The 11,421-nt window shown below is 44.9% G+C and overlaps 1 protein-coding gene across 1 annotated transcript; it reads right to left on the minus strand.

The window, feature by feature from the left end:
* Positions 1-369: 369 nt before the first annotated feature.
* Positions 370-11,092, minus strand: si:dkey-183i3.5 (uncharacterized protein LOC566445 homolog). The gene is made up of 10 exons (XM_061249826.1): positions 10,397-11,092; positions 8,703-8,914; positions 8,250-8,310; positions 8,061-8,156; positions 6,165-6,341; positions 3,941-4,066; positions 3,477-3,590; positions 2,057-2,163; positions 1,038-1,450; positions 370-575 (listed from the first exon to the last, which is right to left on the minus strand). The coding sequence occupies exons 1-10, from the start codon at positions 11,015-11,017 to the stop codon at positions 568-570; spliced, it is 1,935 nt and encodes a 644-aa protein (XP_061105810.1). The 5' UTR covers positions 11,018-11,092; the 3' UTR covers positions 370-567.
* Positions 11,093-11,421: the final 329 nt, after the last annotated feature.

Here is an 11,421-nt window from a genome sequence, read left to right on the forward strand (position 1 = left end):
TGTGGCTCTGGGCAAACATATCTTTTTCATAGGCAGAGAGTAATTTGAAGTGAACATTTGAAGCATATTTGGGGTATGCTGGGGCCTTCCAATTGAGTAAAGCATTTGTAGTTTTCTTTTAACAGCATTTTTAATAGTTGCAGTATGTTGGGTAATATATACAGACTAAAGCTTTGGTTACTTTTTTGCGTTAAATCTCACACACACCCCTGGAGAAGCCACGCGAGCCACACAAAGCAGGAGACGAGGTATGAAGGAAACACACATTTCTGGAGCTTTGTTTTACAAGAGGCAGTGTCAGATGGGAGACAGGGTGCGCAGGCAGCGAGGTGAAAAATAAAACGTAGCGTGGTTCTTTATGGCTTGGGCTGTCTCTCTCTCTCTCTCTCTCTCTCTCTCTCTCTCTCTCTCTCTCTCTCTCTCTGCGTGAAAGCCAGAGGCAGTGCAGGTTCGCTGTTGATTAGAAGCCGTAGAGGACCTTGCAAGTGATCCGTCATCTGTTATCCGTGATCCGTTATCCGTTATCCGTTATCTGTTATCCGTGATCTGTGATCCGCACGCGTTTCATCAGTAAGCTGGGGAGGAGGAAAGGAAGGCTTGGATTAACCCAGTGTGTGGAAAATTGCGTCCTTTTCCAACTTCATATCTTGTCTCGGCACTGCTCTACTAGGGGATTATTCAAAATGGCTGCAGGTTTGCTGCTTGGCAACAATTTAAATGAAAACAGGAGGGGATGAGGGTCGTGGGGGTGGGGGGTTTAGAGGAATAGATCTACTGTCACACATCTGTAACTCTGACTGGTTTAAATCCCTGCTGAAAAAAACAACTCAAGCCAGGTTTTGAAACAGCTCATAGCTGGTTGACCAGTTCAGACGACCAGCTCCCAGCTTGACGTGGTTTGACAAGAATTGAGCTGGATTTACAGCAGGGATGCCTTGTCATTGTCGAAAGGAGCACTACGTGTGACGCTACACAAGCTGAGCGAATGAGTCACGGCGTGAAGACGAAGCGGACAGGACCGTGCGGGTCATACTCACACATGGTGGAGGACATGAAGCTGCTGCTACCGGTGCCAGTGCCGCCAAAGGAGGTGGAGCCGTAGCCTCCCAAGCTGGTGCCCAGGCCGAGTCCGCTACCTCCGAGGCTGAGTCCGCTACCTCCGAGGCTGTACCCGTAGCCGCCATATCCGCTGCTTGCTCCTCCACCCAGGCCCAGGCCTCCACCCAGGCTCAGGCCTCCACCCAGGCCCAGTCCTCCACCCAGGCCCAGTCCCAGACCTCCACCAAGGCCCAGGCCTCCGCCCAGGCCTCCGCCCAGGCCGCCGCCTAATCCACCACCTCCACCTGCAAGGGCAAGGCCAGCCCCACCCCCGCCCCCGCCCCCAAGACCGAGCCCGCCTCCTATGGCAGACTTGGACATGTGCACCGTGACTCCGCCTCCCGACTTCAGCCTAGACGAATAGCAGACAGGCGTTAGACTCAATGACCAATGACTTGGCGATGACATGGGTTTATTTAACCCCTTCAGTCCCAAGAGTGCCATATGGCACTCGAGCGTAACTACCGTGAAATCCCAAAATAGCCATATGGTACTCACAACCTTACGCACAATCTTACCAATTTCAACCAATCAAAATGACTGGTATATTTTGAGCTTCACTTAGAACTTAAAACTCCACTGGGTGGAGCCACTTCATATTAGGCTTGAGACTGAAAGGGTTAAAGTGGACAATGTAAATGTGTTGTGAATTGTGAAACGTATGTCTTTAGCCAATGAAGTGTGGAGCCACTGCACTGCACTGCCTCCCCATTGGCTAAAAGAAAGGTAGGCATTTCCTTTAACCAATAGGGAGGCAGTGCGAAGGAGTGGTTAAGGAACTTCATTCATAATTTAGACTGTGACACAGGCAACAGGTACAGGTCCCTAGTAAACCATTACTGTTGTCCCATTTAACAAAGCAGAGTATTTCATAAAGTATGTAGCCTAATATATTTGTAATAAAGAATGCAGAGGTGTAGTTTAGTTTATGGTCTATCTACTAAATAAGTGCTCTCACCTTATCTCCTCGCTGTCCAGGAGTTTCTTGTATGCAGTGATTTCAACATCCAGAGACATTTTGCTGGCAAGGAGCTCCTGGTACTCTTGTCCATACTGAGTAATTTGCTGAAAAGAAAGACTCCTGGGTTTACTTCAGGCAAATGCAAGTGTTTGAGTAAGCAAACAGAACTGACAGGTGGATTATGGAGTGGTTACATTCAGCCCGTGAGACCAATACACGTTGGGGTATTCCTCATGCTTGGTGACCAGTCGACGCACACACTCTGAGCTGTAAACTTAAATTATCGTCACCAGAACGAATCATCTTAAACCCAAAACACTTGCAGCACTAAATCACGAATCAATTTAGTTGTCATTTAACGAGCAACGGAAAGGTTACCTTCTCCACCCAAAATATTAAAAGGCCTTTAAATAACTAAGGTTATTTAAAGGTTGCTCTTATCTAGACCGCTGATACGCCTCCACCTTCCTAAAACATTTGCGTGTATGCCAAAAGGTGCACTTTAAAAGGCAAGAAGGCATGTTTAACTATGATTCATGTGCAGGTGTCAAGCTGGAGAACCCCCAAGGCTAGGTTTACACGTAACAGCCACAATTGCACTCTGCGGAGTAATATACAGTAATATATAGTAATATACAGTGTAAATGCAGACACTGTGGCACTGTTTGTTTTTTGTAAAGCAAATAATTGCATTGTGGAAACTGTTGAACAAATATGTACAGTGGTTTTATGGTTTTAGGAAGTATGTAATCACACAATCAGTCTGGTTAATGAGATAAATCAAAGGTCAAACAGACTACACATTTACCTAAGAGAACAAATGTGTCCAAATTCTTTTTGCCTTTCGCATAGCCAAAGAATTTTGTTCACTCTCACTGATTGGCTATACCGGGAAGCAGACATGAAAACGTTCTACCTGATACAGGCTTAATTTGTTCTAGGCATCTGAAATATCAACCACTTTTGATTCATGGTGATGAATTGCCAATAAGCCATCTGTGAGAGCAACTTAGCTTGCTTACTAATTCTCTGGTGCTCATAGAGCTTATTAATCGTTTGACAGAATATTACATTATACTGCATCTGAACCCAGATCAGTTTTACACTCCATTCACATTACAGGCTTTTATCCAAAGTGACTTGGGACTATTCCCCCTCCAGGAGCAATGTGGGGTTAAGGGCCTTGCCCAATAGCCCAACAGTTGCACTGATCTTAATGTGGTGACACTGGGGCTTGAACCACCAAACTTCCAGGGCCCAGTTACAGTAACACATTAGCCACTAGGCTATCGGTTGCCTTTGATGCAGCAATAAACCACAATTGCAATAAGTACCAAAAAGAGGTGCTTTAATATAACCATAGCAGAGCTTGCTTTACAAGAGAACACAGAGCACAGGGTCGTGGGGACTGGCATACCCTTCTGATGTCATCCAGCTGAGTCTTGAGGGTCACCACCTGGTCATGATAGGTCTCTGTGTGTGTGCTGGAGTGAGCCTCCGCTTCATCCACCTGCACCTCCAGCTGGGCGTTCTGTGGAGAGGACACAGGTTAAAGGTAACAACCACTTGTAAATGGCAAACTTTTATAAGTCACCATCAGACATTTCCCCTTAAAATGCGCAGGTTAACCTTAAATGTGTTAAAAATGTTAACCTTACAGTGGCAGCAAATTGCGCCTGCATCATCCCGTTAAAATGATGTGATGACGCGATGCTCAGAAATTAGCACCGCTCACAGACACTTGTTAGCAGAAGCGATTTTAGAAATCCGTTCTGCATGCTCCTCAAGTCAGTGTTCACCAGGGACATCATACCGTAACTAGAGTTTCTGTTGATGCACTGCTGCAGAGAAGGTGCCTAGCATTTGCGCATTGAGACCTACCACCCCCTTCAGCCTGTCGATCTCCCGCTGCACGGATTCGATCTGGAGTTTGTACAAACGTAGCTCCTCCTTCGCTGCAGTGAGGGTCTGGGTACTGGGCTGGGTTGATAGCGACATCATTGAGATCTGCAATAATTTGAAATAGCAATTGGATTCAGTTTGGCAATAGATCATATTTTGGATTCAGTGGATCGTTCTTAATGCACCTTGACTCAGTTGCTATGAGGACAACCTGCCCCAACTCAATGTATTTTTCTTCCAAAAATAAAGTTTTTCCAAAAAATCTCTGGTCACCAACAAAGTATATAAATACAGCGATAACAGAGATTCATTATGGCTCATTTATATATATAAATACCAGGAAATAAAAGCTTCAATTCTGAAATTTTGCCTCCTGTTCATCGTTTTATCTCAACCCCAAATATATTCAGTGTATTGCAAAAACAAATGAATTGGCCTTGCTGTTCCAATACTTTTGGAGGGGACATTGTTAGCTTATTTCCGTGGTGTCACTTTTATGTTAGCTATTAATGCATAAATCAAGAGTATTAGTAGGATTTAAAGTTATAGCTGTCTAGGCTACGTTTGAACTGGAGTAGGCCTACAGCTGATGCAACCCAGTCCTACAGATGGCAGGCAGAGGGTTGCTACAGCAGTGAAGTCCCTTAGATCTTTGTAACAGGTCAAGCATCCAATATTATATTAAAACTGATATTGCCTGGGCACCAACATAAACATTTTTAAATGCCATCTCATTTAGGCGAAGATTAACCCAGGTGTTTAACCACAAAAATGAATGGGTTGCTATGGGTTGCTATAGCCTCTTGTCCTCCAACCTGACAAATTGTCACATGATTAAGAATGATCCATACAAAAGCAAAAAATGAAGGATGTAATGTTCACTCTTTTACAGTTTATTTCATTTCACACTATCTTTGATTAGTTTTTTGACCTGGCGCTGGCAAGCCTATAAAAATATTACATTCTTGCTTTTCTTTTTTGATGTGTCGCAGTTGGTGCAGTACCACACATGGCCACTGAAAGGCGTGAGGTCTAAACAGAGCTGGTGCAATGACGGAGATGGAGAGCTCGTAAAAAGGCAGCTCCTTTAACCAGTAAGCTATTCTTAAATTTACACATAACTCTAATGCCTCATTCCCAATTTGTCTTCTGCAGCCAATGGACCTCACCGTGAAATTGTGTGAGAGAAAAAGATCACACATTTATGGCACCAATATACAGAAATGGCAAAATAAGTCACAGAAATTCATTGGAAAGAGCAGGCCAACAATATATTGGACATATGATACCAGCACATGTCATTATATGAATGAAGAACTGTATAGATGAAAATATTTATTTAAAACTGAAAGTCTGAAATCTATAGGAGTTATATGCATATGAAGGCTTAGTGTCTAATAGAGAGAGGTTTAAAGAGGAAGACCCAAGTTATGAACTCACTTTTATTCTTTTCTCCCTGTTTTTATTTTGTATACAGTCAGTGTTCTGTTATTTGTTGGTAGGTTGTTGGGAATGACATGTTCCCACAACCAGTGTCATCCCATTTGAGGGAGGCACAGGGGAAAGGCCCCAAAGTGTTTGACCAGTCTTGTTATTTGTTCTATGTGCGGATATATTTCCACAATCAGTGTTTATTCTTTTATTTTTGTATTCATTTTTCTATAATTTCTTGGCTTTATAATTATTTGTAATTGGCAGAATGTTAAGCACTTTGAGCTACATTTTATGTATGAAAGTGCTATATAAATAAAGCTATTACTAACAATACCTCCATTTTGTGCACATCAGAAGCCAAAAGGGAAGACGAGTGTCAGTATGCTAGATGTTGTTGCAGATGTAACCTACATGCTGGAATATGGCTACCAGTGAAATAAAGCAAATGGACGCATTCTCCTACAACACCCTGAATAAGGAGCTGTACTGCGGCGTTATGTAAATTAATAATAACAATAAATAATAAATAATTTGTCACTTAGCCGACGCTTTCATCCAAAGCGACGTACAGTCGATTAGACTAAGCGAGGGACAATCCTCCCCTGGAGCAATGCGGGGTTAAGGGCCTTGCTCAGGGGCCGAACGGCTGCGCGGATCTTATCGTGGTTACATCGGGGCCTGAATGACCAAACCCTCCGGGTCCCAGTCATGTACCTGAGCCACTAGGCCGCAGACTGTAAGTACAGTAAGAGGTAACAGGAGCACGTACGCTGTCCTGGACGGTGACGAGGGCGTCCTGCTTGCTGCGCTTCGCCAGGGACTCGTAGTGGGCCTGCACTTCCTGTAGCGCCGAGGTCAGGTCCTGCGCCTGGGCGGCATTGTTCACCGAGATAGAGATGGCCGACTTCACGCTTCCGGTCACGATGTTCCTCACCTCCTTCACTTTCTAGAAGGGGGAGCAGAAACAGTCCGGGTTTCACCAGAATGTAGCGACATGCAGCTGCAGGCGTGGCATATGTCAACACTGGGGATTAATCCCTGCTGTAAAATCCAGCTATGCCAGCTTGACCAGCTTGAAAATTGGTCTTGCTGGGTATGAACTACTCAACCAGCATGGCCAAGCTGGCCGTAAAGCTGGTCTAGCTGGGTATTAACTGGTCAAACAGCTAGTGCTGGTCTGAGCTGTCCCTGGTCAACCAGCAACCAGCTGTTTCCAAACCTTGAGATGTGATGACTAGGTGTTCCTGAACCAGGCCCTTCAAACATGTACAGCATTTGAGTGAATATACAATACGTCAAATTGATTTAGCATTCATACTGTAGCACCACTCTATAGTCCAGATTACAAGTAAGACTATGTAATTAAGTTGTGGTGGTATTGTACCCTGCTGTTAAATGTTCTGCTTGAAAATATCACCAGTGTAAGTCGCAGTGCTTAAGATTGTGTCTGCTGAATAATGATATATATGTAAGTTCATACCTAGCCTACAGCCTACAATAACAACGGATCCCCGGCAGGAAAATGACCGCACCCCTTTACTTCAAGAGCAAAGATCCGATATGATTCTTCTTAATCGAACCTTACGCGACTGCAAAGGTGAGTCACGGTGCACTGGAAGGAGTCATGTAGCCTGATGTGCGTAATGATGAGAAGCACTCGGACAGCTTCTCCTTAGCGATAGCCTCATTAGCATGCGCCGCGGTCATCCGATTGATTTTAGTTGAAGCAGGCAGAGGAGAGTGCACCGAGGCTTTCAGGTAATTTGAATTTCCGTGATTGATGGAAAGACATTTTAATAGTGCCGAGAGCTTAACCAAGGCGGAATCTCAAGGAGGCTTGGGGAACAACGTGACTCTGTTCTGACACAGCGCAGAGCCAGAACAATGAAGCATAAGGCTTTTTTTCCACTATGTGGCAATACACAGAGATCCCACACTTAAAAAACCTGCTGTTCAAAGGCTCGGTATTAACAGGCCACCGGGGCTCTTGGACGAACAATAAAAAAACAGTGGACTGTGCCTGTTCTTGAAAATTATAAACTTTTGACTACTTTTTGGTCTTCAGATATTTTCAGTGGATTTGCCATTAACAGAGTAATTTTAAACCCTGCAACCACTGTTGTATTGACTCTTGTATGATGAACAAGAAGGAACTAATACGATTGCTATGGGGCCAATATATACCGTGGAGTTTGAATGCTTTTCACTTGCATCTCTAGGCAATAAGATGACAGACATGAAGAGACAAGAGGAGGCTGGTCAAACAGTAACAGTAACAGAAACATGAAGCAACAGGAACAGGCTGGCCCAACTGTATTTTTTAAAATATCATTTGCATGGCAGTGCATACATTCCTCTCTCAGTACTTCAAATGTCCTAAGCCCTGGGTTAGGAGAGATTTTTAGCCCTGGGCTAAACGAGTGTTGATACCTGCACATTCTAAAGTGGCCTAGAACCAACCTTAGTCCTGGGCTAAATGACCCTGCTCAGGTTTGTCTCCAAATTATTGGGGCTAACCCCAAAAATATCCCCAAGCACGGTGCCAGAATAGCCAGTGGGAATGCTGAGCCCAGGGTTAGCAAATGCTTGTGTGAACTCAGGATAAGCTAACCTTATCCTTAGCCTGGCACTAATTGCAGTACAATGTGGTCTAAAGGTTACTTACAGCGTCATACACTTGCTTGGAAAGAGTTATCTGATCTTCCAGTCCCCCGATGTTGGTTTGAAGCTCGAAAATGGTCAGGTAGAGATTGTCGACCTCCTGCGGACGCATAAAGGTATATTTTAGGAAAATACTGACAGAGCTTAGGATCAAATGAAACGTGATTCATTCATGATAGTGCAATAAACCTACTTCTTTCAAGGACGTCCAATCAATTTCTAGGTTCTTGGTTAGTGTGGTCTCCTCTTCATACCTTTTCAATGCAAAAGGCAACAGAATAATCACACCAAAGGCAGTTTTCGCTGCATGACACGATATTGCTACTCCCAACATTGTTCATAAAGTAAATACGTTATGTTAACATAAAAAAAAACAACCTGATAGATTCTTGTGGGAAAGATATTGCAAGTTGTTATTACATTATGGGCCGGTCACAGACACAAATTTAGCTTAGTCCTGGACAGAATTGAGTATTGTATGGATAATCTCCATTTAAAAGAATATGTAGTCTAGGATTAAACTTGTGTCTGCGAGACTAGCTCAAAGGACGTCTTACTGTCCTTTATTAATGAACAAAACTGCCGGACTGTGCAGAGAAAACCATGTCGCTCACACCGCTACAACCAAACGAAGGAAGCAAGAAACCTGGTCTGGACGTCTTCGATGATGCCCTTGTAGTGCTCAATCTCGGCGATGATGGCCTCTTTGGTGGCTGTCAGGCTGTCGATCTGGGACTTGTAGGTGCCGATGGCGGAGGTGAGGAGGATGGAGGTGCTGGCGGGCCCCCCCTGGTCGGGGTTGGTGAACATGGAGATCTTGGCTTTCAGGATGGCGTTATCCTGCTCCAGGGTACGGGCCTGTCATGCGGGAGTGGAGAAGTGTTTTTTGAAAAGCCAGCACCCGAACTGAGTATCCACAAAATGGAAAAATATATATTAAGATGGAAATATTTCTCCTTTTCAGAATATATATTTTGTTTATATTTACATGTTTTGTCGGTTCAAGCAGCTGAAATGTCGATTAAACCACGCCCCCCCCCCCCCCCCCTCCACAACACCAGGATTTCACGCTCTGCCCCACTTCTCCCTACCACGCCCCTTTTAACGTGCTTTATAACAGCATAATCATCTAAATCATTCATTATCACAAAATAACGATATTAAAAAGTGTCGTTCATTATCACAAAATAACGATATTAAAAAGCGTCTTTAGAGATTTAACATCACAATTTAGATTTTTTTTTCATATTAAATATTACATTGCGGCCTGATACGGATGCTGGATAAATGTGTGAAATGTGAACCACTATTAACCTCAGTCATTGATAGGGCCTATTCAACACAGAGTATGAGACCTAACACACAAACTGTAGTCATTTTATTTTTTTAAAGGCTTTGCTCTTGCCTGTAAAGAAGCTAAGCTGTTTGTACGAAAGTCCTGGAAGAAATGGGTGGATGGATGGCTGGTAGAACTGATGATGAGATTGCCTGCAGAGCAATTCAACCATTTTCATTTTCGTAGATGGAAAACGGCCGGAGCAATCATTGTCAGTTCTGTATCTGTTGTGTGTCATCATATTTCTTGCTTCTCCTGCATTCTCTTATTAAACTCACTCGCAGGGCCAGGCGGCAGTTTTATTTAAAGGTAGGAGTTTTTTGAGATGGTAGCATTAAAGATAAATTGGAAACGGGTGTATAATCAGAAAAAAACTGCTCTGCTATTTGCTAAGACCTTTTGTTCTACTTTGTGGAAAACAAGTTTACTGTGGGCCTCTGAAATGTTGTGCGAGAGGGAAGGTGAGTTTGAAGTGGCCTTGCACATCAAGACAAAATATTATGGATAAGACAACTGTTTGAATATACTGTTTGAAAGGATAATTGAGGTCAGTTAAACTATTAAAATGATTTCATAATACCAGAGACAAATGATGTAGTGATTAATCAAACCGTGCCTCAAAGACATTTGATGAATAAGTTAGAGGAAGATTTAAATTGTGCCCAAGGAATTACTTCTGCCTGAATGATTTATGGTAATGGTAATGTTTAGGTTTAACAGACAGTGGGCTTAATTAACATCAGACTCCTACAAACATGAATTATTATCATTATTGGTATTTTTATCACAGCTCATTTGACAAATCCGGCAAGTTCTATAGAATGAATTTGTAGCCACATCATACAAAGGAGGTTTTGAGTCTTGCTTAAAACTTTTAGTAGATAAATAATTTTATACCTGAATTTCTTTTTGCCTTATTTCATACTTTCAGACCTCAAAGGGAAATACGTCTCAGATCTAGAGCCTGGGCCCAGATGGAAGGCAGAAACGGACAGGTGGCGTACCTTGTCGATAAAGGTGGCAAATTTGTCGTTGAGGGTCTGCAGTTCCTCCTTCTCCTTCAAGCGGGTGACCTGGACGGTGTCAACGGACGGCAGGGAGGGGTCGAGGCTGGGCATGGGGCTGACGCCCGCGTCCACTGTGGTGGTGCTCATGAGGAAGGCCGGGTTGTGGCCGTACCCCCCGACTTTGAAGATCTTTCCACCCAGCCTTCCTCTCAGAGGGGCCACGGACGCCTGGAAACCACCCAGCCTGCCGCCAGCCCCCCCGGCTCCCAAAGACAGCCCCCCACCCAGGCCCATGCCTGCCACACCCAGACCTAACCCCAGACCCAAACCTCCTCCTCCGCCACCTCCACCTCCGCCTATCCCCAGCCCCATCCCCAGCCCCATCCCCCCCAGCCCCATCCCCCCGAGCCCCAACCCTCCGAGCCCCAGCGCGAGGCCCCCGCCCCCACCCCCTCTTATGCCAAGTCCAGCACCTCCACCCAGGATCGACCTTGACCCAGAGTAGCTCAGGCCACCGCCGCTGCCCCTGACTCTGCCTGACGAAAAGAGCTTGTTGCCACCATACACGGCCCCCTGACGGACCGATGTGCCGCTGATCCTTAGCGTTGACTCTGACATGTTGCCTTCAGGTCCCAGGGTCCAGGTGTCTGAACTTGAGCTTCTCTCGAGCAGACAGGCTCTCTCCCAGCGGCCCCAGAGTTTTTATATACTTCTGAGGTGTCGGGGGCAGGGGGGAGTCGGGAGCTCCGATTGGCCGAGGCGGCTGCCAGTGTCACTCAAAGCTATGGGCTGAGAGGGAGGCCAGCGTCTGCCCGGCAGGCTCAGAACTCTCCGGAACATGTAGAGAAGCCTCTCAGGGCCTGGGGCCATATTTGATTGAAAGTGCAATCAATTTTACAAATCATCCACGCCCTGTACTCAAAACAGGGCTTAGAGGACTATTTTACACAGCTTTATTATACTAACATCACAGCATCTCCAACCCCCTTTTTAGGTCGCAAGAAAAAAACACAGCCTTGGCA

The sequence above is a fragment of the Conger conger genome, chromosome 7 (genome assembly GCF_963514075.1).
Source record: "Conger conger chromosome 7, fConCon1.1, whole genome shotgun sequence".
Taxonomy (NCBI): Eukaryota; Metazoa; Chordata; class Actinopteri; order Anguilliformes; family Congridae; genus Conger; species Conger conger.

Bases quoted from the DNA above. Each gene is read 5' to 3' on its own strand.
- si:dkey-183i3.5 (XM_061249826.1), bottom strand. From the start codon at position 11,017: ATGTCAGAGTCAACGCTAAGGATCAGCGGCACATCGGTCCGTCAGGGG. The intron at 4,067-6,164 runs GTACGTGCTCCT...AAATTATTGCAG, and splicing joins TCGTCACCGTCCAGGACAGC to ATCTCAATGATGTCGCTATC. The intron at 2,164-3,476 runs GTATGCCAGTCC...CTTTCTTTTCAG, and splicing joins AGCTGGATGACATCAGAAGG to CAAATTACTCAGTATGGACA.